Source organism: Larimichthys crocea, chromosome XI, assembly GCF_000972845.2.
Source record: "Larimichthys crocea isolate SSNF chromosome XI, L_crocea_2.0, whole genome shotgun sequence".
Taxonomy (NCBI): domain Eukaryota; kingdom Metazoa; phylum Chordata; class Actinopteri; family Sciaenidae; genus Larimichthys; species Larimichthys crocea.
The window spans coordinates 13208974-13236760 of NC_040021.1; the positions used below are offsets into that span (position 1 = coordinate 13208974).

Consider the following 27787-nt stretch of genomic DNA (forward strand, 5'->3'; position numbering starts at 1 on the left):
TGGAGTGTGGCCGAGGGCACCATGGCAATGGTCTTTTTGCGCCCGGCCATCACAGCAAGAATCACTCTGGAGCTATAACTGTGCCACATCACTATAGTAACGGCTGTAACTATAGCCCCAATGGGTACAGCTACCCAGTGAGTCATCAGAATGGCTACGGTTACTGCCACACCAATGGAGTTTCAGAGATCGGAGACTTATTGCAGGATTATTTGGGGCAGGGGAAGCAAATGAGTCGGAAGAACAATGGAGCTCGCCACGTGGTAAGTAAAGGAAATTCTTATCATTTCCCTGCCTTATGCCTCATGCTGTGTGCATCTGCACATCTGAGGAAACCAGACAGGTGGACATGATATGAGTCAAAGCTGGGGTTCAGTCAGGAGCGTATTGATTACAGTTAGCTGGTTCCTTCAAGTCTGCTTACACACACAGGTTACCAGATAGAGCGAGAGAGAGTTAGTTTCAGATGGTTTCATCACTGTCTTTGACCATGTGTCCCGTACACGTTAAACAGTTTCCCGGTCCACATGAAAAGCCATGTGCACTTTGGAAGTACAGTAGATCAGAATAGTTTCTAGCAGTGCTATATCGAGTGATGATCAAGGGTCAGCTGAGGTTCAGTTTTGGTAAGGTACAGTAAACGGAAGCTTGCCAACGATCCTGAAGTAGCAGATCCTTATTTAAACCTTTTAAATGCAGTGAGCGGCAATTAATATGGATGTTTTTTTAAATATATTTTTCCCATCTCTCTCAGCGCTTCAGTGACACAATCAAGGTGAGCCCGGACATCCCTGCATACCAGGATGAGATCAGAAGAACTTCTGGAAATGAAAGGTAAGAAAGTTTGCAATCGATTTGTGAACATTTTGTTGAATGCCATGAGGTGAAACACTTGATAAACACATGTTAATCTTAGTTTTGTTTGTTCTGCTTCAGGCTTGGTCAAGAGCAGTTTTTGGGCAGTTTCGAGGAGACTGAAAATAGGAAGAACCAAGTGTCCAACATGAAGAGCTCCCCCCGCAGAGAGAGCTCTCCCAACAAAGAAAACACAGGTGCCAAGCCCCCTCTTGCGCAAAGGGATGCTTCTGCTGCTCAACCTCGCTCACAGCTCCCAGTCACAGCAGCTGAATCTCCAGCTCTGGACAGGAAGTTCAGTCCTAGCATGCTAGGCGATAGGAAGTGCAGCAGCCCCTCTGTTCTCAGGAAGTTTGGAGCCATGCTTCAGGAAAATGAGGGGAAAACGCTGACTGAATCAGGGGTTGTGACCCATCAGGGACCGGCTCAAGAGCCAAAGTGCCCCACCCCTAGCTGTCAGCGCAGAGCTCTGGGAGCCACTGCAGTCGCCGGCAGGGCGCCCATGCGCGTGCCTACCCAGAAATGCCAAGCAGATTCCGACGTGCTGACAGCAGAGATAGAGTCCGGCCAAGAATGGGGGTTAGTATCAGACTCTGGTAGACAGAACCACAAGGATCACAGAGGAGGGTACAGCAGTTCTAAAGGGTCCCAGCGGAGTCCTCAGCAGTCCCAGAGGAGATCACAGGTGGCGGGGAGTCCAAAGATTCGACCCAGGGCTAACAGTGGGGCAGACAGAGATGGAGGACTGGCTCAAGGGGAGAGAGGAAGGAAGCATGCACCCCAACATGTGGAGCCCAAAATGGACTACAGGGTCTCAAGTGCTTCATCTGGAGCTCAGAAGATCCAGAGGGGAGGGTCAATGGGACAGGATATGCCAGGTTGTGGCAGAGTGAGGGATGAAGGACTTATTGAGCTGCTGGACATGCTGGAGATTCAGCATGAGTACAGCTCCAGTCCCAGAACAGGACACACGGCTTACAGACAGGATCAACAGCAGGTAGGTTATTTTCTGCTTCTTTGTGTGATTAAGTTCAGCAGCAGCATCAGCAACCAAATAAAACCTAACATGTCTCTCGTTATGTGTCTGTTCAGGTAAACCCAGCCGAGTTGTCCTCAGCCAAAGTTAACAAGAGCTTCTCTCGCCCTGCGCGGCCAGCCAACCAGCGACCTCCATCCAGATGGGCCGGCCGCACTCCTACTGCCAGGATCACCGCCCCATCAGGCCCAATGTACCGCCCCCCAAGCCCCCTTACTCGCCCCCCTAGCCCCATGACCAGAACCCCAAGTCCCGCCCTGAAGCACCGGCCTCTCATTTCCTATTCTCTTCAGACTGAGACTGTCATTATGTGATACCTTTCCATTTCAATAAAGCTTGTTCCCTTCCTCCAGGAAAACTCTTCCCTGTGTAAATAGTAAGGACTTTTCTGTTAAACAAAACAAGAGAGTTGCAAAGAAATGCTTAATTTCATCGAGATAAAAAAACCCCACCTCCACGACATTCTCCAGTGTTGCTGTGGCTTTTTGCTTCCTCTGTGCCGAACCCTTTGCCGACATGTCAACGTGTTGCTTTGTTGCAGTTCCCCCTTATCCACTCTCTCTTCTTTTTGTATTGAATTTCAGGTGTTTTCTGTATACTGAGATTTTGCATGCAGCCCTAGTTCGAGGGTGCATGCTCATGTGTTCGATCCTCATGGTTGCCACGTTGAATTGAATCCAACCTGGCCACCAGTAGGAGTAGATTAAGTCGCAACTGTGCTCCCAGCAGCAATCTGCTAACTGTCAACAACTGTGTTTTACTGTATCAAATTGTCAAAGTAATATATTTAAGATGTTCAAATAACAGCTGTGACAAAAGACTATGATATGCCTTTAATGTATTTTTTTTTCTTGGTAATAAATATGACAGTGCTTTGACATAAAGACTCTGTCTCTCACTCTCTATTGCAGCATTGTATTGTTCCATTAATGATGGGTCATATTGCAGAGTGTTGATGATTTACTGCATGTCAAGCATACGGATATCCGACACCAGCAGATCTCTGCGTGCCAGTGCAACGGCAGCTCAAGAAGTGTCAGTTGCAACTGGTCAGCTGGTTCAAACAAACCTGATGAAAAAATAAAATATGATTGTCATCTAAAGAGTTTTGAGGCTCATGTATGAGACTGCACTTGGATTCAATATTCTGAAAATCACGCTGAATATGCTGTGAAATTAATGCTGCGGCAAGAGCAGTTGTTATCCGATGATATCCGGTGCGCAGCACAGATAGCGAGTCTCTATAATCAGGGATCAGCTTTCATGTGTTTCTCGCCTCAAAAGACTGCACCAACAACCTCTGGCTACCCTGACATCTCCTGCTTTGTGGAAGGTGAGGAAACACCTTTTATCACAAATAAAATAAAATAAAAAACAGTTACACAAGCATACATGTCTTGCAGTTTTCTCACCAAGTGAACATTTTCTATACAGATAAGCAACATGCTCTGCCCGCTCACATCCATGCATGCATACACTCTCCTCTGGCAGCGGGGGCCAAAGTGTGAAATGTCATGTAAAGGCTGGGGTGGGTGTACGGAAGTCCTTTGGCCCCAGGATGCCTCAGCCCTGTCACCCAACCTCTCGGTGCTATGTGGCACCTCAGACAGAAATAGCAAGCGTGACGTGTGTTTTGGTGCCAGAAATCTTACCCTGCTGTCTTTGGGGGTATAAATAAAGAGTGGGAGGCGGGGTTCCTCTCTCTGTCTCCCTAGCTCTTTTTCTTTCATCTTGCCCATCGCTATTTCTGCCTCCCAATGAAACATCAAACACGTAACATCCAACAAATGTCGACAGATTGGGGATTTAGCCCGCTCATTTAGGGTTAAAGTCGGTCTTGTTCTCACCTCTATCCCATTAGTCAATTTCCTACACTTCTTTCAGTCACATAATGATTTTTGTTTTATTATTTTTATCACATTGGTTTTAAGACAGCACCCTTTCCACTATTTGCTTCTCTGCCACAGCCTCTTATTCTTGTCTCTTGCCTCTTCCTGTCTCTATTCTCATTTTGTGTGTGTGTAAATGAGAGCCTATCTTACAGGTTGGCACCTACTTGTGCTGCATGAGGGTATTTTAACAAGGCGTCCTGTTGGCCATCACTCCTCTGCCCTCATCAGGCCCCCTGCTAACTCTTGATGAGCTGCTGCCTGCATAAACTAACTTCAACAGGAGATCTGCAGTATAAAGTCTCCAGCAGATAAATTGTTTGGTGTATACTTTCCCCCCGCCCTGCTTGCCTGACTGAGGACACTCTGTGACACTGACAGACAGCATGGCAGAGCTTGGCACAGCATGTTCTCCACTGGACGAGTTATTCATGAGAGCAGAGACAGACAGATGACAGAGAGAGAAAGAAAGGAAACACAAGAACAGACAGCTGAACTGTAGTCATGGCTCCCCTGACGTCAGCAGACAAAGTTATCACACCCACTCTGACAAGACTCAAAAAATATTTTTACATCACAGCATGATGACTTCTAGGATTATCTCTACTGGGTTACACAACTTTTATAATATGTGTGCAGGTGCCCCCAATGTATAGTAAGCCTGCACAAATATTCATATGAAATATTCATGAAGATGTACCACCATCTGTATACTGCTCCAGAGCTTTATTTATGATATCTGGGAACAAGCAGCATCTGTTTTCATGGCTTTGATCATGATAACTGTGCCGATCTGCCCTTTTGAATGAGTTACTACAACGTGTGTGTGTGTGGGTGGGTGTGAGTGTGTATGTATAACTCATGTTGTGGGGACATAAATCTGTATACACAGTTAGATTGTGGGGACTCGCCTTCCTTTTGGGGACAAAACACAAATCCCCATAATGTATATAATTATCATTATCATAATTTTTTTGTTTTGTGTGTGTGCATGCCGGCGTTCTAACCTCCCTGTTAAAAACTATAATAGCTTGTTAGTCTTTATTTTACAGAAACCAAATATAGAGTTGATTTGTAGGTAATATTAGCCACATGTAAGTAGAGATAGGCCTACTATATGCCAGGAAACACTGGGGTATGAATGTTATATATAGACCTTTTTCATCGCAGATATATTGACATGCAACAGCAGAAAAGGCACAGGTGTAATTACTCAAACTAATGGCTTGAATGGAAGACTGGGACACTTATTGGAACTTGTTAATATTATTAGTCACACCTGTGGTTTTCAAGTCAGTAAGTCAAAAGTTTTTAGACCACCTTCTATTTGTTGAATCTGTGGATTTCAAACCATCGATGAGATGGAGGAACACGGCTGAATTAAGCTAACAGGCCTTTTGTGTACATGACCAGACCTTTAACATTAAGTCAGTTGTAAACCTGCTGATGAAATGTTCATTGATTAGCTTTCAATGACATAATATCAAAGCAGTAACACCTTTCTGAGTTGATCACATTGCATTGTTGTATTTTAGATTTGATACTATCAGTGCAACTGGATTAGCTCGATATCTAATTTAGAGATTTGAAATCCATCATATCCAAGAAAACCTTTTTCTATAAGTTGTTCTTTTCCCAACATAACAAGGAAATTACAAGTCTGTTGATATTATTAATATTCACTTAAAATAAACTGTTTTGTAGGGATGTGTTTTTATTGCATAATCAACATTATGATTATGTTAACGTTTGATCTTTAACTGTAATTTTTCTTTTTTATATATATCTGAGTATCTAAACAAAGAACAATATCAGTTATTTATAATATATATGTCTAATACATGATATTAGATGTGAAACATATACACCATAGCTGAGTTTATTTAGTTCTGACAATTCACAGTTCTCTGACAGAGACAGGTTGTCTACACTAGTTGCTAGGCAGACACTATTCATGACAAGCTCAATTGGTCTTCTTGCATGCGTGATTATGAGCATTACATCTGTTTGAAAAAGCCCCTGGTGGCTGACATAATGTCTTCTTGGTGATCAGAGGCACGTGTGAATCTTAAACTCCTTCCTGCCTCTTCTCGCCCACGTCCACCTGTCCCCTGTCCTGTGCCCTCTGCCCCCAAGGCTGCATCTCTGTCCTGACAAGCCTCTTATTCACTGGAGCAGCACTAGGGGGTCTGCAGTGAAATCCTCAGTATGTGTCAGTTGCTACTGCGGCAACCTCAAAATAGATGGTTAACTGCCACTTGTGTGTGTCTCTATGTGTGTGTGTCTCACAAAAATGTGAACAGAAGATCGACAGGACCACCCTGTTCAAGAGGTTAAACATGAAGGGGAACTGGACAACCTGAAAACTGAGCTGTTTTACAGCTGGTTTATAGGGTTCTCTGGTCCTTCTATTTACATTTTATAGAACATTTCCTGTTGTAAAAACTTAACAGTCCAAAGTGGCGTTTGCATGTTTCAAACAACATGCGTTTTAGTACTTTCAACTTCTATGGTGTTTGCATTTTTCTCCTACTCTAAAAGAATGTTCCCTCAGTGGCATCCACCTGCATCGGACATGTGAGTGCATGGTTTCACAAACAAGCTGGGAGGATGGACACCTGTTTGGCAACCTTAACACAGTGTTGTTGCTGTTGTATGCTCTTTCAGAAGACTTTAGACTAGACTATAATTTAAGACAGACATAAGGAATGCGCTGTATTGAATTATACCTAAGATTTTGATACTTGACTCTTGTCAAGTATGGCTGCAATGGTTGCTTGGCCTAATTCTCTCATCTCTGTAATGTGCACAACATGGATTTTCTAAGGTGTTTTTTATCTACTGGGAGTGTTGACAGCTTGAATTATGAATTTAGGGGTCAACCCTGTTAGACCCCTAAATTCCCCTAAATGTTAGATAGGTGTATGTTTAAAGCCCACCACTCTACACTTCCATTTTCACCCAATTTATCCACGAAGTACAAAACGTCCCATCTGTTTGACTGTAGCTAGTGTCACGATCCAGTCCGCTCTATCTTCGTCCACATGTCTGAACTGTCAGTGTGACTGCAAGCGTCCATTGAAATGGCCATCTCAAATGCAGGACGATGAGTGTGGCAGTACAAGAGGTGGGACTATCAAGGACAACTGGGAGGACTCTAAAGGGTTCTTGAGAATTTCAGACCTCTCCATTAAAATAGAATGGGGCCCAAATATCTCCACTTTGAAAGACAACCCATGCGGCTCACCTTTCAAAACAAGAGTGGGGTGCTCTCGTGGGATTAGCTGGTGTTGCCCGGCAGAGGGGACTATCGTGGTCTATTTATCGGGTGACAAATGACCAATTATAATTCGGTTTCAGTGGAGCGGTCAGCAGGGAGTGACTACATGGTCCACTGTCTGGCCTGTGTCCCACACAAACATGTTCACCTCATGCAAATGCATAAGCACACACACATTTAGCACAGAGGAATAAAGTACAGCCTGAGGCTATATTAACGTTAGCTGATTGCTAATATCAGTGTGCTAACATGTGTAATGTTAACATGTTGCAGGCCTAGTTTAGCAGGTATAATGTTTGCCATCCTAATTTAGCTTGTTAGCATGCCAACATTTGATAATTAGCACTGAACAGGAAGTGCAGCTGACGCTAATAGGAATATCCTGACAGATATTTGGTCATAACCCAAAAGTGTTGGATAGGATGAATTTTTGGCCTTATTATAGTGCCAGATGGAATGTCAGAGGGTCACTACAATGAATCCTGATGGAAACACGCACGTCCATGCATCTGTATTTTATTGTCTGGACAATAATGAGGCAGACCAGATGTACGATAAAAGTTAAACATGAGATGCATCAGTGATTTGCCTTCAGTGTGGGAGACTGGTGGAACAAAAGAAACAGATGCAATCTCAGAATCCACTGGCTACCATCTGACAAAGATTTAGTATTCAGATGCAGGTATCTGTTAATAGAGATTACCACAGATGTTTCTTGAGGCCCTTTGCTCTGCAGGAGGGACTGACTGCCTGAAATTAAACCCAGAGCTAATGGAAAAGATGCAACTTTCACATCTTTCCACCTGAATACATAGAAACTCCAACAAAGCCCGTGGAGTCTGTTGATAAATGAGCTGAAGTATTTGGTGGTGATGGGACTGATTAAGCTTTTGTGGTGATTTAAGGTGACGATGAGTATGATTAATTACGCCAATGAGCCCCCTTATCGTAAAATCAGTCCATCAGACTTAAACAATACAACACATTTCAACGATACTTACGCTAAAACCAACAGTCCAAAAATGTATCCTAAATTCATGAAAGTTCTAGTTCTGCAATGGACGATTCTTTTGCAATATTATTTTGTATTCATATTATAGCATAAAATTGCAGATGAAGCTGCCATATTCAAGTATTTATATTGTTTGTCTGCAAGAGAAGAAGAAAGTTTTTTGAGGTATACATTGCACTACACTGTCTGAAACGGGAAAGATGAGACCACAGAAGTCTGCAGGGGTCCTGAAAACAAAATAACTTAGTCTCATTCTCATTTTCACATTTGTTGGTCAACTATCTATAGATTTACCAGTGACTTGTTGTTATATCAATGTATCTGTACACTAATTATGAAGCTAGAGCTAATGGGCAATTAGTTTATCTTAGAGTATAGACTGAAACAAAGAGACACAGCTAGTCTGGCCCAGTCAAAAGAAAAAAATCCATACCAAATCGTTACACACTGATCAGTACTATACAACTCTGTGCAAGCAGAGGCTGATAATTACATGAAGGTTGCCAACAGCACAGCCTTGTATTTATGCAGCTGTGTTGGCAATTTTTTAATGGTATGTTGGTCCCCTGTTACATCCTTAATATTGTAACTGCATTCACTTATGACCATATTCTTAAGTTGACATATCAATGTTAACCACATCTAAACAGACCACACTTCTCTGAAAAGGTCTGACCTTAAACGTCCATCTTGTGCTGAGACTTCTGCAGAACATTTCTGTCCGTGCTTAAAAGAATATTTTTAAATTATAGTTCAGTGTAAGTAATAAAGTGGCCACTTAGTGTATGTCCCCCCTCCCATATTTATATCTCACCTGTCACAGTCTTCTTTAGATAGCAGAAACGATTGCATATAAACCAAAAATGGACCGTGCAGTCATATGGCGCTTTATTTAGAAATGGAGTATACCCATAATAAAAACTTTATGATTTTAGAAGTCATCATAGTAATGACGTGACGTATCGCTGTTATAAATGGTTCAGTAGCACTGGGCTTAGTGAAGCGTGTCACCTGATAGGCTCTAATGGTGTTAGGTCGATGATGGTTACAGTAGGAGTGAGGTCATTTCTGGCTCCTGCAGGGTTGAGAGACCCTGTCTGTGAATCTAAGCATTATGCTTGCAAATACTGATGACATACTGCACATAAATGTACAGACATGGCATGCACAGCTGCAGGACAGAATAAAAATATTAAAAGTTATTGTAACAATATGATAAATGCACAATTATACTAACACAGGATAGATATTTCTTTGACACGTATACTTAATGGACAGAACCGGTTGACTTTGTTCAACAAAAACAAGGTCATAAATAATCCACACAACAACAATGCTCTACTGTGGGCCTCTCAGTGGCGAAAGATGTCGGGGTGACTGGACTATTTGTGGAGGGATTGGAGACAGTGTGTGTATTTTCTGTAGTGTGAAGACGGAGGCAACAGAAGGTATTTGACAAGGATATGATAGCATGTATGAGGGCATTAAAGGGCAGGCATGTGTCTGAAAACATATAGTAGTGTTGTCTCCTGACTGTCTGTCTGTCTGTCTGTCTGTCTGTGTTCCGCTGGGTAACTATGAATGGGCCTATCTTATAGCGAGTGACCAGACCAGACACTGGCCTTGTGTCACATATGCTAAGAGATTAGCAATAGTTCCTTTGTGAACACCATCTATGTGCTGTAAATGTTCTGTTGTCCTTCACATTGGCACCACATGTCTCATGTCTCTACGTGTCCCTCATCACATGCTGCTCTTCACATGTTCAATCTAAATACAGTCTCTGTCACATTAATCCGTCTGTCAGTTTCTCATGGCATATTAAGGTGATGCCCCACATAATATGTAATATATATTACATGACATGTGTAGCTGTAAAGCATTTAGTTGAGGAGCTCTATGCTGGAAAAAAATATCACACGTATTGTACGATGTTAAGCTTTTCCAAGCTCTGTTTGTCAGTGATTGATTTTTAGTCATGCTTGCAGCATATCTGAAGTTACAGCCACCGTTAGTACAACACCGAAAAAGACTGAAATATCTCAACAAATATTGGATGGTTTACCATCATCATCATTACAGGAATTTATGATCACCAGGTGCTCCACTGACTTTACCTCCAGCAGCAAGACAAGGTTTCCAGTTGGTTCAGGGGATATATAACTATTGGATGGCTCACCATGAAATTCTGTACGTGCATTTACGTCCCCTTCAGAATGCATTGTAATCATATTCAAATTGGCAACTGAGTGTAGTGTACTGTAGCTGTGTGATGGACTGCTTTTATGATAAGTGGGTCTAAGTAATTCCGATAGTATTATCATGCTCATTGTCACCTTGAATCGCCACAGTGAAATCAACAGAAGCTTAGCCGGACACATCAACACCAAATGTTTTGGAACACCAACAGCCTCTGCATGCTCCATCTGAGTTTCTACGTACTGAAGAAGAGCAGTGTGAGGGGGGTGTCTAAAAGTTGCACCTTCTCTATTAGCTCTGTGTCTCATTCCAGCCTGTCAGTCCCTCCTGAAGAGCAAAGACACTCAACAAACATCTGTGTCTGTTGTTCACTCGATGAATGAATGTCTAGCCACATTAAGCGGTTCAGGATTAAATGTCTTGACAACTACTGGATACCATTACATCCTGGTACAGAGATTCATGTTCCATCTAGTGCAATCATCAGGTCAAACATTATCTTATCCAATACTTTGGTTTATCATCAAATACCTGCGCAATAAGTGACATTCACATCTGCATCAGTTATACTTAATGGTATGTGCTAAAGGACTGTTTGCACAGCAGATAGTTTGATGTCATAGCGGGAAACTCACAGGCGTATTAATGCTGCATTTCACTTTCTGTGTGCTGTTTGCTGTCAGTCATTGGAAATGAGTTGTCCTTACCGTTACTAAGCGCACCCTTTCTAGCTCAAGAACAGCCTCACTAGCAACTACCAGTCCAAGTGACCAAGTGACCCCAATAAAATTATTTTCCAACACTAGAAGCTGTGAAACATCACGATCATGTCCATGTGGGGGGTCACATACAGCAGGTTAGTGATAGGCTGATACGCAGTACCTAGTAAACAAGAGAGGGCCATATAAATGTGTCCATAGCCTCTGTAAATGTTCCTCTTAGTGTCTACAAGTGGCTACAAGTAACAAATGCTCACTAAGCAGAATGACTATTGGCTACCATAGGTTAAATTAGGTTGCCATATTGAGTTAGCTTTGGGCATTTTCCATAATTACCACTTATCATAACCCATCAGGAGCCAACATCAAAGTATTGACTCTTGTTTGCACTGAGAAATTAAAGCTTAATGCCAAGCAAATCCATTTAAATATGCAGTAATGATGTTTATGATGTTTATGGAGGGGGCTAAATCACATTTTATAGCCTGCAGATGTAAATTATGCACAAAATCTCAAAAACAGGAACATTTTATCCCCCTTTTCATTAAAGTCACAGAGTACACAGAGTTACATGGAAGCACTGAGAAGACATTTGTCAAAGTCTGGCTCATTAAGCCTTGTTTCTCATTCAAGTCACACTCCAACTGCACACACTGAGCCTGTGCTTTTCTTTAGTTGGCAAATGCTGCAGCTCAGCTTCACTGGTGGCAGAAGTCTCATATTCTTACAAACTTGTAAACAAACCTGTATATTCAGAGGCCCAAACTTTAGCACCAGTAACTCTGCAGCAGGTAATCATGGCCCCACAGATCATCTTGGCAGTCGAGACCACAAGGCTGTAAAATGTTAAGAAGATAAATTACTACGCGTTATCTGGTTACCATCCCAAATACAACTCTGTCCCTGTCATTGAAGAATAAACTAAAACTATAAATATACTTAAAACTATAATAAAATAAAACAAAAGTTCTTTTAACATAAATATATTTTAGGTGTTTCCATGTCTCCCACAAACACTTGCAGGTTAGTGTTTACCATAAATATACCTGTCAGACACTTATTTAGCTGACAAATGGTAGAAACACTTCACAATCAAATAAAATAGTAAATGATTAAAAACAGCTCAGGCTTTGAACCTTCAATTATTTCCCCATCAATTCTCAAAAAATAATATATATATTTTTTTTACTTTTATTGCTACAGATTCAGTACTTTAAACAGATTTCTGTCTGTTGAATCTAAAAATACAGGTAGGAGACAACATAGCGTGACATAACAGGTAACATAGTGGGTAAGAATCCAGAGGAATATTTGGATATATTCGGAAACAGGCTTATTTGTGTTCTTGCTGATCTTTGCAACTAACTTCAGTAATAAAGTGAAAAAGATTTTCAACCATCTCGCCTTGTCTGGATCCTGTGAAATGGTCCCAAACATCAGGTGGCGTGAGGAGCTACTTTATTTGTGCAACAGCTCCATCCTGTGGACTCTTCAGGTCTGCTGCATTTGGAATAAAATAAGGACACCACATTGCAAACAGGCCTATGGATCAGTGCCACTTCTGTTTCTGCAGTTTTCCCACAAGTCTGTGATGTATTCAACCTATTAACAAATAAAGGAGCCAACATATGAGATTTAAATTATTGAGAAAACACCTTTAATGACTTGACAAAACACCACAGGGGATACATCACACAGACAGACGTTTGTTTTCAGACAGTAAGACACAGTGAAAATAAAATAAAAGCATCTGGAGCAAAAAAGTGAGAGAGAGAAAAGATCATGAGGTCAGCTCGTGCGTCCAAGTACATGTCACTGCCAGTGCTCTGACAGCAGTCCTATCGAGAGTACCATGGCAAGAATTAGAAATCCAAATGTGTCTCGACATATATAGCCTATTACTTTCCAGTGGTTCTGCCAGTAGCTTTTCAGCACTCAACACTGCCACAACAATACAGCGTGCCATTATTAAACCAAGAATTTCACAATAAAATAGAGGGAATAAAGTCTGTCTCCCCCTCACACGCTTAAGACATATACACACATACACACACACTCCAGTTTAAATAGTCATTAGGTCCTGGTCTAAACTTCTTAACCTCACCTCATCTGCAAAACAGGAAAAAGCAAGCAGATTTAACCGTCCGTTAAGGTGCTACATTTAAGCTCGATTTTTACACCGACCCTCCGAAAGAGAGGAAAGAAAAAAATCACACAAAAATATGTGAACCATGAGCTCTAAAGATTAGAGAACGAAGAAGGTGAAGTTTAATTTCAAAGAGGTTGTATTGCTATGTCACAAACTGATGTAAAGGCAGTGACAGGTGAAGTTCCCAGACTTCTTATGCAATGCATAACTACCAGTGTGTAGAGAATATTGCTGGCTGAAAATAGCTTTTGAAGTCTTTAACGAAAGGCTTTAGTTCATGTGTTAAAGGTCCCTTGAAATGGCTTCAATGTTGTAACTTTTTTTTGATGGTTTTAGGCAATTTCAACATGAAACAAAACATTGTATGGAGGACAACAACAGGTCTCAGAGGTCCGGTGTGTAAGATTTAGGGTGATGCATCGGCAGAATGTGGCAGAAATGGAATATAATATTCATAAATAGGTTTTCCTTAGTGTATAATCAACTAAAAATATCATTTTACAGAGGGAGGGAGCGGGTCCTCTTCCACGGGGTTTGCCATATTTCAGCAGCTCAGATCAGACAAATTAAATACTGGCTTTAGGTAGGGCCTTATGCGTTTTACAGGTTCTTCTACATGCTTGGAAGAGGAAGTAAGGTGAGGGGTATTCATTCGGTTGCAATCTGCAAACCTCACTGTCAAAAGCGACTGAATCCTACACACTTTAAAATTTTTTTAGCGAGAGCGGTAAATGATGTTTTTGCAGACTAACATGTCACTGCTGCTACCTCTAGTTAACTCTGTAGACCTGCAGGGTTGCCCCCACAAAACTAAAATGACATTACAATTTCTTTGACCCAAGAATGTTTGGATATAAAAATAGATAAATTGCATGTTAGGATCATATTTGGCACATGATAGGTGACACAAGTGACAACACCATGAATGTATTTTCCATTTCACTGGACCTTTAAAGATGCATACTGGTTTTTAGACTTTTTTTGCCGAACTGATAAAGTTTAGGAGCCGCAGAGTCGCAGTCACACTTCCGTCACAGTGCACTGTCCATCAGGACTACGTGAGCGGAGACAGACCGTAAAGCTGGAGGGCCCTCCCCTTGGAGGCATTCTAGCTGGCTGGCTCTCTCTTAGCGGCCTTTGCCTATGTCTTCTCCGTGGCATCGATTCTGCTCTCTCGGGTTCCTCCTCACTCTCACTGCTGCCGGATGTGTAATCGTACGTCTGCGCCTCGTCGTTTCCTTCCACCTCTTCACCCTCTGGCTGGCTGATTAGAAGCTGCGAGAAAGACTCTTCCAGGGTTGAGCGTGAGGATGAAAGAGAACTGGTAAGATGGCGCCCCAGGACTGTTGGAGGTCTAACAGGGGGAAGCGACGCCATTATCCCGAAAGATGAAGACTGTGATTGGCCTGCAGTGTCCGATCCGTCAGCTGAGCTGACGCGGTCTGTGGCAGCTGGGGTGACAACTGGTGAAGCAGGAATAGGGGCCGGTTCAGGATCTAACCTCAGTCCCGCAACTCCCTTTTTAGGGATGTCTACAACATCGCGCTTTATCTTACGTCTGCGGCTATGTTCATTCCTGCGATACTGCACCATGTTCTCCAGGTCAGCTACATAAAGAAACCCTGCAATCAGCATCTCTGTGCTCTTCCTGCCCTTGGAGAAGGCTTCCTCCAGCTCACGGCTGGTCCTCTCATCATACTGCCACCAACCATTGCGCCCTTCATAGTACCATGCAAAGTCTCCGCGGGAACCGCCGCCTGTCCCGACACTTCGGCTCACCCCGGCAGCTGCTGCCTTCAGCTCTTCAGGTGAGAGCAGGACCGGCCGCTCCAAGAAGTCCTCTGGGATTTCTTGTCGGCAGAGAGCGCAGCGCTTGCTGTGCCAGGAGGCGCCTTTCACGCACAGGAAACAGAAGACGTGGCAGCATGGGAGGCATACAGGGTGGATGCAGCTCTGCAGGCAGATGGCACACTCCGGGGTGGGGGGGTCTGTAGCACAAGTGTCTCCTCCCTCCTCTATAAGCTTGGTGGGTGCCGGGGCATTCACTGAACAGTCCCCTTCTCCACAGCCTGCCATACTACAGAGAGAAACACAGCACTGTCACAACATATCTACCTTGTGTTACATAGCTGTAACTAATCCTATTAAATTGTCATGCGCTATTTAGCTGATAGTTTTGGGAACGCCCTCGTACACACACACACACACACGACATAAAGTTATGATTTCTGCTAATAAATAAATGGTGAAATTAAAACGCTAGTTTAAAAAATGTAAGTATGTTTTATTATCCCTGAATTTGCGAGACTTTAGACATAACGAGTTATATGAAAGGCCTTCTTTTAGCTGTCAGACAGAGCTAACATCACCTACATACACAACTACTGCTAAGCTAACTGCGTTACATTTAAAGAGCTTACCCTGTTAGCAGCAATGCTACGGCCTCGTCGAATTGTAGCGAAGCAACGCTGTAACTAAGATACTGTAACTAGGATACTGTAACTAAGCTACTGTAACTAGGATACTGTAACTGAGCTACTGTAAAGCTAACGTTAACCTGACAGCTGCCATATGCAGTTAGCATATTAGCTGTCAGTGTGCTTCTTGTTTACCAAACCTCTCTGTTTATACACTCACCTGAACATTGAGATACTTCTAGAAGCGTCCTCAGCAGAAGAGCAGGTGGAGGTCTTTATACAGCCGCATTTATGTTTGGTTATGAAGTTACGTACGGTTAGCGTAGATGTTATTACGACTGCGTTACCGCTGGACCGTCGCTCTGGCCAAGGCCAGCTGACTTCAGAGCTCCTGGATGGGCCTCACAGCGTTCACAATGCCGGTCCACATGTTGTGTGCATCTGTCCTGCGCACCGTACGTACCATATCATTTATTTACTTATTATATTATTTATTTATATGTTTTCCACTTGATATTCTTTGTTTAGACATTTATCTATATATATGATTTTAACTTTGTAAAAGTATATGGTTTATATTAATTCATTATTTCATATATTATTGTGTTATATGGGTATAAAAGTGTAAAAAATTTAACATATTACGAATATTAATATTATTATAGTGTGTAAAAGCCCGCTAAATCCTACACACAAGAACTTTAATGCATAATTGTTCATTTGTTGTGTTTTAAGTATTTATATATTTTATTTCATGAAATTTAGTAGGTCTTACTGTAGCTAAGTGTTCAGATGTTTATGACATTACTGCATACTATTCTTGGTTATTTGCTGACTATGTGGTGCTGGTAATAGGCCTTTTTCCCAGCAGACATTTGACTTGTTTTAGAAAGAAAAGCACAGGTGTTATTAATAACATAACAATGGCTGTGTTCTATCAAGTGTCCCAGTGCGACATGACAGTGTGACAGAGTGATAGTGAGCCAGCATGCATAATACCACAACGCTGACACCAAAGCAGCTAAAAGTACTTCATGCATTATTAATATTATTATTTACAACTGTGCCTTGTCTCGCCTGATATGTCAAAACGGATTGAGTAAGTGTTGGCGGTACAGTTTGTTTTTTTACCCAAAACCAAAACATGTTTTCTCAATACATTTTATTGCAAGTAAGAAGACAATGTGTAGGTGTCCTCAAAAAGTTGCAGTAAGACAAATGGTCAAGTTAGGAAATCAGTTCGTAAAAGAAAACACAAGTGGCATCAATTTAGCACATGACTGGTATTCACATAAAATGCCTGAGCCCGGATAAGCCTAAGCAATGCAGTAAAGATGTTGGATTTATAGATACAATGGAAGAAACATCTGTTTTATTTGAACTGAATGTATCTATACTTTTTCTTTGCTGCCAGCCAAAGGAAGAATTTGCAAAACAAGTTCAATGTCTCTGTTCATGAGGGGTTGCCGTTCATCTTACTACAACCTACTTGGACTCTTTGATTTCTTTTTGGTGACACACTTCTTGATCTCCGACACGTGTGGGCAGGGGTCACCGTAGACACTTGGGGACCGTAGAACTTTTCGCGTGCGCATCTCTTCCCCCCTCCTGTAGGTCCGCATGCTCCGTCTCCGAATGCATGGACCCCAGTCTGTCCATTCCCCAACTTCGCAGTGCACTGTGAGCAGAGAGGTGATGAGACAGATACTCACAGGTAGCAAGAGGTATGCAGAAACTTCTATACTGATATTAGGTATTGTTGTTGTTTGTTTGACATCTCAGTAAAAGTTGGGAGTTTCTCTCACCTTGGGGGATGCATTGCAGAAGCTGCACATCAGGCTCAAATCCCATCGGACAGGTGAGATGACACTGGCCTTGGTGAAAGTACAGGTCTGCTTTACACCTCACACACATGTTCCTCCTGACACACATCTCACAACCTGTAGAGCACTCTGAGACACACACAAACATCTCGCATTGCACTGTACTTCCATGGAAAACTCTACTACATGCATATTGTGCACACAGCCTTCATGAATAACACGTCTCACCTGTGCATTCTCTCAGTGCTGCATTTGCTGTCAGCCCATTCGGACAGTTGTTTTCACATTTACCCTGGAACAGGAAGTGACCCGGGTGACAATGTGTGCAGAAATTTTCACTGAAACAGGAAGCGCAGTCCTCCTTGCACCCTGCAGGCCAGTGGAAATGGTGCCAAAATATGTTCTTGTTTATTTTATTCTCTCAACACCAACATACACAGTTACACAGTGAGTTGTTGTTCAGCTTAACACAATGAAACAATAAAAGTAACAGCAAAAAAACCCTGTAAAGCCTCTAGTCTCGTCCAGAAAATTAGATAAGGTTAAACATTGGTTCTCCACTCCCTGCATATGTTCATTGGTACCTACTTGTGCAGGTGCTGATGTGTGGAGAGCGCATGCCATAGTGACCCCGGGGGCAGGAGGACAGACAGGTGCCTCTCTGCCGCATCCCATCCAGCTCCAAATGGAAGAAGAGGCGAGGTTTACATGACAGGCAGCCATTCAGGGCCGAGCATGTGACACAACCTGCTGGACAGGGTCTGGTCATGGGGGTGCTACCTGTAAAAAAGTGTAAAGGATGAGCATTTTTGTCTATGTGCATGTAGGGGGAGCCGAGTGAGTTTTGCAGACATTGTACTTTGATGAGATCAGAGGTAATAAACGGAGCCAAGCTTTCAATTTCATAGCGTTCAAGAGGGTAAAACCAATGGAATATGACCACATTGACCACACTGATTCCTGAGAGCTGAAAGAACAAACTTATTGTCTCCATATGCAGTGTCTGTCTACTTTTTTACTTTTTACTGGAACAATGAGGAAAAGATAAGAAAGTTTTCACATGAGCCCTGTCTAACAACGCTATTGGAGAGGTGTGGTTGTAAAGTCATGCTTGAATACTTACGTCTGTTACGCAGAATCTTTGCGTTATCAAGGCCTTTTGTAAGATTCATAAAGTGCAGAATCCAAATTAAAGAGGGTATCCACATTTTCCTTCTTCCTTTAGCACAGCATTGATCCACTCAGCAATGACACCTTGCCCTCACATCTTTAAAAAAAAAAAAAAAAAATCTGTGAATTCCTTCAAGTGGACTCATGTAGAGACTCCGGTCTGGTGTAAAAGAACAGACGAGTGCAGAGTTGAGCTAAATATTTTCTTGAAGGAAAAACCCCATGTGCATTCCACGCGATTACTCAAGTCAACAGAACGTCATGAATAATGCAAAATGAAGAGAAACCATCATATGATAGTCGCAACACAGATCTAATATAAGTTTGGTTAAGCTGCTGTGAGGTTGTCCCTGTTTCCCCACACACTCTCTCACACACACACACACTCCCATCCTCCTCCTGTGATACGCTTCCTTTACGACCCTCCTTCTGATCTATGATCAAACAGTCTCTTCACAGAAATGGTATAAATAGTGAGATTTCTACATGATTATTCAACTTATTAGAAATGCTCATCTGTCACATACTCATTCTGTCTGAACTAAAGCTTTACAATGTGTGTCTTTTTAAGGACTGCTCTACTCAAAATTATGTTTTGCTTATTGTTGCTTCACTTGGATCTTTGACCTTCAGTCTGCAGGTCCAGTCTACACACTGGACCTTTAAATCTTAGTTTACAGTGTGTATGTACGAGTGAGTCTTCATGACATCACAACTGGAAGAAACCGTGGTCCAATAAGCACCTTACATCATTATGATTAATGATTTTATCGCCATTATTTAGTCAACTACACCAACACTCTTTGTGTCTGTGAAGTGAAGCCAACGCAGAAGTGCCAAAAACTGCAGTTCCCCTAATGTCCACTTGAGGCTGGCTCCAGAACATGTCAGTCTCCATAAGCCCCGATGTCAAAATGTCCAACTTCACAGCAGAAATAAATAGATATACAGCCTGGTACAAAAAACAGTTTTGGTCTCTATAGTTAATTTCACCATTCCTGACAACTGTACTGAAGTTGATTTTTTTTAAAACTCACCTGTTCACATTATATCAAGCCTTGAAGTTATGCATCATTAACCACATGGCTGCTTTGATTGACAGGTGGGTGCTGTTACATGTGGTTTCTTTGAGCACCCAGATGTCATTCAGCCCACCTCAGGTCTACTGATGATCCACATATTTTTAGATTAGCCGGGAGGCGGAAAAGGCAGGGCTGCCAACATGGCGCTGGCCAGAGTCACCACACTGTAAACTTCAAAACAACTCATGAGAAACCTACAAGTGTTGTCATGCATAACATATGCATACGTCCATTCTTTATACCGTCGGTGGCCATAGCGTTACCATACAAGACCTAAAGAGGTGAAACCGCTATAAATCGTGCACTGCAGTAGGTTGGATCAGAGAGCTTGTTTAGAGAAACAGAAACCTCTCTTTTACTCACATCATAAAATAAATCATACGCCTTTCTATAGTCTAAAAGTGAATACGTTGAGTGTGTTACCATGACAACAAAATCATTATTTTTTTGGTCAGTCATGACTGTGTTTTATGAGGCATGTCACCACGACATCAACACCAGCTTTTCGAAGGCTTCTCACACAGGCTGGACAAAATCACAGTTATAGAAGACGGTAAAAAAAAAAAGTATCTATAAACTGCAGGAAAAAAAAAACAATTAGCATATTAACCAAACTTTTTAGATTAAGTTCTACTTGAGCCTTGATTGGGCACTTGTGCATGTTTCCCATGACGACAGGATTCTGGGAATAACAACCCAAAACACAGAATGATTTGACTACCTCCCAATGACAAAACAAAACTAGAGATCTGGAGGTGTCAGAGACGATCTACGATTCCCACAAAAAGGCTGGAAGGTGATGAAAGCCTCAAGTCCTCCAGAGGATTTGTTGTTTGGCACCCCTGCGTGCATTATCTCCTGTTTTGGGAACTCTGTGGTTCACCGCTTCTCCAAAACAGATTTTCTTCTTCCTGGTATCTGTTTCCCTCTAGAATTCATGACCCATTGCTTCAGTCCATAATCCTTTCAGTGCCTGTCAAATATTATACAATCAAAAATCCCCAGATTTGTTAATGAGCCAAATTTGGTGATATTAAATGTCATATTGTTGTTTCCCCCCCTCAAAGCGCAAAGATGTGAACAGAAACAATGACACATGTGAAACCTGTCAAACCATGTGCTCCTTATTAAGAAAGGCGCAGCGAGTTATCATAACAACATCCCTGCCAAAATGGACTGCCGTGCTTTTTTGGCTTGTCTGGAAAATCAGCAGGAGCTTTGCAGTGGGATTTTACACCGCAGCTGATTTATCTAAGAGACAGAGTTAGAAAGTACAAACAGCCAGAAAGAGGAGCTGGACAGGGCTGCTGGCTTAAATTGTCAACAGGTGCTCAGACCAGAACATGCACCGGACCAGAGTCTGTTACTTCTTTATTTTGACAGCGGGAGAGAGAAAAAAAAGAGCGTGTTTCTCAAATCCCTCAAGAACAAGAGCAAACCTAGAGAGGAGACATGATGAGATAAAATGACACCTCAATGGAGCCTTTGGATGTGTGGCCAGCTGCTGCAGAGCAAAATCATTCATCAATCTGCATGCAGTAGATTTACAGATTAGACTGTGTTTGCAAAGTAGACATCGCCAACAGGAGGAGAGTGAAGAAGTTTAACTCTGTTGCCACAAACAACGCCGGGAAACTTAGGGAGGACATGATATAGTGAAACATATGCAAATGTCAACGTTAGAGGGCCGTGATGAGAATGTAAGAATCAAGGAGGGAATAGCAGTGCACTGAGAGGTGCCAGGGGTTCAAAGGTCAGGAGGGTGGGACTCCACAAACCCTGTAACACCTCCTCAACCTGACAGGGAACATAAACATGACATGACTATGCACACTAGGGGTGCCAGATCAGATTCTTGAAGAAAATAACCATCAGAGGCCAAGGAATGTATAAACTGCCAAAAAGAAAGACGGGGAGAAGTAAGATGATAAAGATGGAGTACACCACGCAAACGGGAGAGCGAAAGAGAGGGAGAGACAGAGAGCCAAGTGATGAATAAAGCTTGTGATAAATTTAAACCATATGTACGTATACCTGTATTCATGTTCACATTAAGACACCTACAGTAGAATTCAAACACATGCACTGAAGTTGCACTTTTGTGTTACATCATACTGTGATACATCTTTAGGTTACCACCAAATAAATATTTAGCAGATACTGCACATTGAAACGATTTAACAAGAGGACCTTTCAGCACTCACACAGCTGAAACGTGGGGAACCCTGCGGTGATAAGAAATCAGCTGGATAACATTCAAGATTATCTATGTAGCGTGAAGAAGTGAGGAATTTGGGAGGAGGCTGAGTCCACGCTCAGCGAGGAGGCCGTAAAGCATGCAGTTAAAAACACTGACAGTGACGGATTATACGAGAGCGAGACGAGGACTGGGAGTACTAACCTACTCTGAGCGGTCCACATTTCAGATCAAAGCTCGATATACTCAACGTAAATAAGTCTGGTTTATTTATTTGATATGAGAAAGCTATTAAGTTTAGTATTTTGGGACTTTGAGGTCTGCAATATAAATTAAAAAATAAATAAAGAACAAAAAACTGACGGGGAAACATTTATTTACACGGGGCAGAATAAAAAACACAAAAGAGAACATTTCAGAAGAAAAAGTATGTATAATAAAAAAGCAAAAATATTGCTACTGTCATTCATAATAAGATTTTACAACAATGCTCATAAAATGACTGATTATGAACTTCACTGTCTTCACCCTCTGGCTTTTTTCAGGACTTTCTATAAAAGAAAGAAACATCAAAACATGTTAAACAAAACATAATTATTCTTTTATTTATTATTAGTAATAGCCACTACTGCATATTATTGATAACGGTTCATTGTAGATATCACCAAAAATGTATAAATGTTTCAATCCTGTAAAGTTTGGTTAAATTTAAAGACAATGCACTCTACTGTTTAGGAATATAAATGAGAAAAAAATTCTAAGGGGAAAATGTTTAGGACTTTTATTTTAATTTAAAATGAATTACAATTAAATTGTTTTCCTCTACCAGACAACATGCTGAACTATAACTCAACTAGTTAAATGCATTTAAACAAACATTATTCAGACTCAGAACAGAATCTAAGAAACCTTTAACAATACAGAGATTTTGGTAGGTGGTATCTAAATTTGCTGAATTTAAAAAAAGGATTTTTACAAAATCATGGTCCACTGCTGTCAAAACATTAACTGTAAAAGCAAAACATACATTATATGAGCTGCTAATGGTGCCCATTTATACACATCACACATGCAAGGTGTGGATAATTTTGAAAGGAAAAAGAAAATACCAACCATAGCAGTAAAAAAACAGATTCAACAAAAAAAAAAGTTAATATTCAAAAACTTGACTAACCTATTTTCCAGATTTACAAAGCCACTTGACAGGAAATTAATAAACTATTATGCTAATAAATTATTATTATTGCCTCAGATTTCAGTGGTTTTTACCTCTCAAAAATGAATATTTTGCTGCATTTTCTTTAGTCTGCAATAGCAAACTGAATCTCTTAGGATTTATAACTGCATTTGGGTTATTTAGAAGTGGTGACAGGCATTTTATTGACCTCGTAATCAAGTAAACAATTGACACAGCACAGCAGCCATGATGATGTGAAATAGGGTCAACACAGGTGTTTCCAATGATTCTAATTAAGGTTCAGTCCCATTTAGTGTAGCAGAGACTCTCCATTAAGCCAAAACACAGCACAGCAGCACCCTGACTCTGTTTGAGCTGAATGGAACGGGACCTTAATTAGTATCATTGATAACACCTGTGTTACTGTTGTATATATTTATATAGTGTGTTCAGAATCATTTATACAGGGACACGTCTCCATACTTGTACACATGTATAGAACACATACATATTTTAGTATATTTATATTTTCTATTTTGTATTTTTTTGTTACACTGTTTAGTGCTCTTAATGCTGAGCTGAGCCGCTCTTGTCCAACACATTTCATGTCATTGTATTGTTATTGCTGTGTTACCTGCATATGACAAATAAACCTGAAACTTTAACTTGAAACTATCAGTAGTTAGTGATGTAATAGGGTATTGAAATAACGCTATTGAAGTTTGTTGTCGGTGTATTACTAATTTAAGATATTAAAATTGAGAAATGAAGGGGTCGTCCACTAATCAGATGATCGGTGGTTCGATCCCCGGCTCCTCCAGTCTGCATGTCAAAATGTCCCTGTAAGTCGCTCTGGATAAAGCGTCAGATAAATGACTATGTAAATGTAAGATGTGTCAGTAGTATGGCGTTAACATTAAATAAGTCGCTGACTTGAGTCCTGCTTGGACTAACCTTGGAGACCGCTTTGAGGTGCTGAGCTCTAATAGTCGCAGATTTGTCTTCAAACGCTCTGGCCTTGGCCTCCTCGGCCAGACTGTTCAGGAACAGCAGAGTCAGCAGCTCAATCTGAGAACAACAAACAAAAAGAGGCTAGTAAACATTAGCTATAAACAAACGACAGCTCTAACATCGTCTGCTTACCATCGCTTCCGACGCCGGCCTCACGTTTGTGTTGCTCTTCATCTTCGTTTTAACCGTGTGTTTCAGTCTGGGTGCCTTGTTGAGCATTTTTTCTGTAGCTGGTCGATGTGAAACGAGACAAACAAACGACACGCCGACTGAAAGTTTGTTTACGTCCTCAAATCTCCCGCCTCAGCGACTTCCGGTGCAACAGCTCCTTCTTCGTGTGATTTACGCTGTCGCTTGTTGCCTCACTGCCACCTACAGTCTGCAAAACATTTAAGATACCTTGTTCAAATTACATAATATTTTACAGCGAAACATTTATTCAATGCAAACATTAAAAGGTCACGATTAACTTCATTAATCCACTAACCGGGCTGAGTTAGTATCTGGTTTCACAGGCTCGTTGTGCTTCTGACCCCTAGCGGCTGCTTTGGGCTACTACATACATCTTTCTGTATCCGGGTTACCGGTGTTTCGGTTTAACCAGCGACCGTGTTAACTGGGGACAATCAGCCGAATGCGTCTGTGGTTGTCCTAGTTACGACAGCTGACAGCAGAGAACAAGAAGACACGTAGTTATTTTTTGTTTGTTTTTCATTCATGTAAAAAAAACTACCTGACTCGTCTGATTCCCGTCTTGTTTGACAACAACAGTTTCAACAGTTGTCGTATCTACGACAACCACGGACTCAGGTTAACGGGGTCGCTGCTTAAACCGTAACACCGGGCAACGATGGCGGCCACCATGGAGTCAGCAGCCGGCATGAGTAAAATGCTGCAGTTTATGAAACTTATCGGGCAGCTTAAAGTAAGACTTCTCCCGAGACTCAGACTACTTCTCTGGTGATTCACTGTCTGTCCAAAAATGAACAACAAATGACCTTAAAGTTGTATTCTGTGGGACTGTGTCAGTCTGTGGGTTGTTGTCACTGTTTATAAGGTGGAAACTCTTTATTATTCATCATCGTGTGCTTTATACAGATACATACTGCGTTGGCTCTGTGTGGTGCTGATGGTAATTTTATATTATAAATCAAACTTGATGTAGGATCAAATAAAATACTCTAATACTCCGTCTAATACTCCAACCAATGCATATTTTCTTTATTGATCATCGAATAATCCTAGTCTATCATACATTCCCAGACCTTATAACGACCCTTTCAAATGTTTTGTTCTGTCATAAAGTGAAACATCTTGATTAAATGTATTACAAGATTAAATTGTCAAACAAGTATGATTTATTTTTTCCAGGGAAGTCAGTGTCTACAAACACAAACCGTCTCCCAAGGTTGTTGGAATAAGTCACTTATATTGTAAGATGACCTCTTTTGTGACACTGATGAGTTGTGTTGTTTGATGTTAGAGGGTCCCGAGGACCGGCTGGGTGTACAGGAACGTGAAGAAACCAGAGAGCGTATCAGATCACATGTACCGCATGGCCATGATGTCTCTGACCATCACTGACCCCACAGTGGACAAGGACAGGTACTGGTATGCAGACCTAAAAACAACTTTTCAATGCTTACACAGTACTGCTCATACATTTTCTACCTCTCTGTCTTTAGATGTATAAAGCTGGCACTGGTTCATGACATGGCAGAGTGCATTGTGGGAGATATCGCTCCATCGGACAACATCAGTAAAGCAGAGAAACACAGGCGAGAAGAGGCAAGTGACCACAACACATCAGTCTGTTAAGGCTTCCTGATACGTTAAATTGATCTGATGATGATGATGATGATGGTTCATGTAGTTTCTCCTCCTCACCTCCCTCTCAGGAAGCGATGAGACATCTCTCAGGTCTTCTGCCGGAGGGACTCAAACAGGAGATTTATGGACTGTGGGAGGTATAAAGTGCATCTGCCGTGTTGGTAGCTTATGAATGAAAGTGATCTGATAGCAGACAAACTTTTAGTGTTATTGTCTTATGTGCAGGAATATGAGACCCAGAGCAGTGCAGAGGCCAGGTTGGTGAAACAGTTTGACCTCCTGGAGATGATCCTGCAGGCTCATGAGTATGAGGAGTTGGAGGGAACGCCGGGAAGACTGCAGGAGTTCTTTGACTCCACCAATGGTACGTCTGCAAGCTGTCCCCATCTTTATTTATTTTACATATGCAGATGGCTCTAATTCAAATTGCAAAGCTCTTTGACCGTACATTACTGGTCATGTTTTGTGTTACTTTAGGTCTCAAGTTATATAAAACTAATATGGACATGTTGTGTAGACATTTATATAAATTGTGTGCGTCAGGCAAGACAAATCATTTCAAGCACTCGCATCGTTCTTTCTCAGGTCGTTTCCACCACCCAGACGTGCTCCAGCTTGTCAGCTCTTTAAATGAAGAGAGAGGATGTTGCGTGACTAAAATTGACGAAACAAAGGATTCTGGGAGCTCACAGACGACAGGTGCAGCAAGTACGACTACACACACCTCATCCTGACTGTGACAAACACAATCACTGGAGGGAGAGAGATACTGGACTGTTGTATAAAGTGTGAGGATGCACAGACATGAAACAGGATCATGTGAGCAAGTGTGGAAAACTGTACTTTGGGAGTTTAAACTTCTACATTTCTTAATTTTTTGCATGGATATTGTATTATTTCTGGTATCACAACTACTAATGTAAAAACTGCCAGATAATATGCAAGTGCAAAATGTCAAAATACAATCAAATTAATTTGTAATAAAACATGTTTGTACCCCTTGTGGATACTGTTTATCAAACTGCTTATGTGGAGAGGAACTATAAAATATGTCATCTCAATTGTTTGTTTTCACACCATTGATAAATAGATTTTTCTTACATTTTAATATATATTATCTGGCAGGTGTTACATTGTAGGGTCATCCATTTAAAAAATGAAACAGCGGTGCTGCAAGCATCAGAAAAATGTCTATTTTCTGATGTACAATATGCAGAATGTTTTAGTTACTATACGGTAGATTTACTCAGGAATTCAGTGTTATTTTCAGTGTGTTGCATTCAGTTGCACATTATTACAGTTATTACTGTTTGTTAGGTTCAGTCAAAGTTCTCAGCGTTCATTGTAAAAAGAGTCATCTGTGATATTTAGTCTGGTTTAAACTATCTTTAATATCGATACATCAGCCATAAAAACAGTTATTTATAATGCTGTGTGATTAATTTTATGAATACAGATGAATATGTTAAACACAATGTTATATGAACATCACAGTTATGTTTTGAGTGTGAGTGTTATAGAGTTTTGTAAAAAGCTCTTTTAACCTGTGCAGAGTTCAATTTGATTTCAACCTAACACAATATACAAATGTAAAATCTATACTGTAATTCCAGTAACAGAACATGCATTACCTCAGTTATTTGGTATGTCAGACAAGCTTTTCTTTTAGTACTTGATGGATGACGTGGATTTTAATAAATACATTTCATGGACAGACTGAACTAAACATGAAATGATCCAGAGGCATCTTCTCAAACCAAAGAAAATAAAAAGACAAGATGAGAAAAATGAAACACAAAACAGATTATAGAATAAAAACCGAACATGACTTTGATGGCAAAGTTATGCAGTGGCCACGGAGACTGTACTTGAAAAGTTAAAAACATAAAATCTGATTTTTAATCCTTTGTGACCCCAACCTTTTCATAGATAAGTAGTAAA

General features: G+C 41.2%; 4 protein-coding genes across 7 annotated transcripts; 1 reads left to right on the forward strand and 3 right to left on the reverse strand.

The window, feature by feature from the left end:
- Nucleotides 1-12624: 12624 nt before the first annotated feature.
- Nucleotides 12625-15907, reverse strand: LOC104925637 (E3 ubiquitin-protein ligase rnf146). Of its 2 annotated transcripts, none has more exons than XM_010739303.3 (2): nt 15777-15907; nt 12625-15216 (listed from the first exon to the last, which is right to left on the reverse strand). In XM_010739303.3, exons 1-2 carry the CDS (start codon nt 15782-15784, stop codon nt 14160-14162), a joined length of 1065 nt encoding a protein of 354 aa, XP_010737605.3. In that variant the 5' UTR covers nt 15785-15907; the 3' UTR covers nt 12625-14159. The 2 variants fall into 2 exon arrangements, with proteins under 2 accessions (XP_010737605.3, XP_027139744.1); XM_027283943.1 differs by lacking the exon at nt 15777-15907 and adding an exon at nt 15560-15721.
- hddc2 (HD domain containing 2) lies at nt 15905-27572 on the forward strand. Of its 2 annotated transcripts, none has more exons than XM_027283949.1 (6): nt 15905-16011; nt 25500-25621; nt 25702-25804; nt 25915-25983; nt 26072-26210; nt 26432-27572. In XM_027283949.1, exons 1-6 carry the CDS (start codon nt 15952-15954, stop codon nt 26578-26580), a joined length of 642 nt encoding a protein of 213 aa, XP_027139750.1. In that variant the 5' UTR covers nt 15905-15951; the 3' UTR covers nt 26581-27572. The 2 variants fall into 2 exon arrangements, with proteins under 2 accessions (XP_027139750.1, XP_019117009.1); XM_019261464.2 differs by lacking the exon at nt 15905-16011 and adding an exon at nt 24726-24941.
- On the reverse strand, nt 16704-19419 carry LOC109139075 (R-spondin-3-like). Of its 2 annotated transcripts, XM_019261413.2 has the most exons (5): nt 18503-19419; nt 17968-18159; nt 17608-17748; nt 17362-17508; nt 16704-17234 (listed from the first exon to the last, which is right to left on the reverse strand). In XM_019261413.2, the coding sequence occupies exons 1-5, from the start codon at nt 18585-18587 to the stop codon at nt 17035-17037; spliced, it is 765 nt and encodes a 254-aa protein (XP_019116958.1). In that variant the 5' UTR covers nt 18588-19419; the 3' UTR covers nt 16704-17034. The 2 variants fall into 2 exon arrangements, with proteins under 2 accessions (XP_019116958.1, XP_027139748.1); XM_027283947.1 differs by lacking the exon at nt 18503-19419 and having other exon boundaries at nt 17968-18463.
- On the reverse strand, nt 22188-24587 carry cenpw (centromere protein W). The gene is made up of 4 exons (XM_019261425.2): nt 24504-24587; nt 24149-24395; nt 23960-24073; nt 22188-22379 (listed from the first exon to the last, which is right to left on the reverse strand). The coding sequence occupies exons 2-4, from the start codon at nt 24233-24235 to the stop codon at nt 22353-22355; spliced, it is 228 nt and encodes a 75-aa protein (XP_019116970.1). The 5' UTR covers nt 24236-24395; nt 24504-24587; the 3' UTR covers nt 22188-22352.
- Nucleotides 27573-27787: the final 215 nt, after the last annotated feature.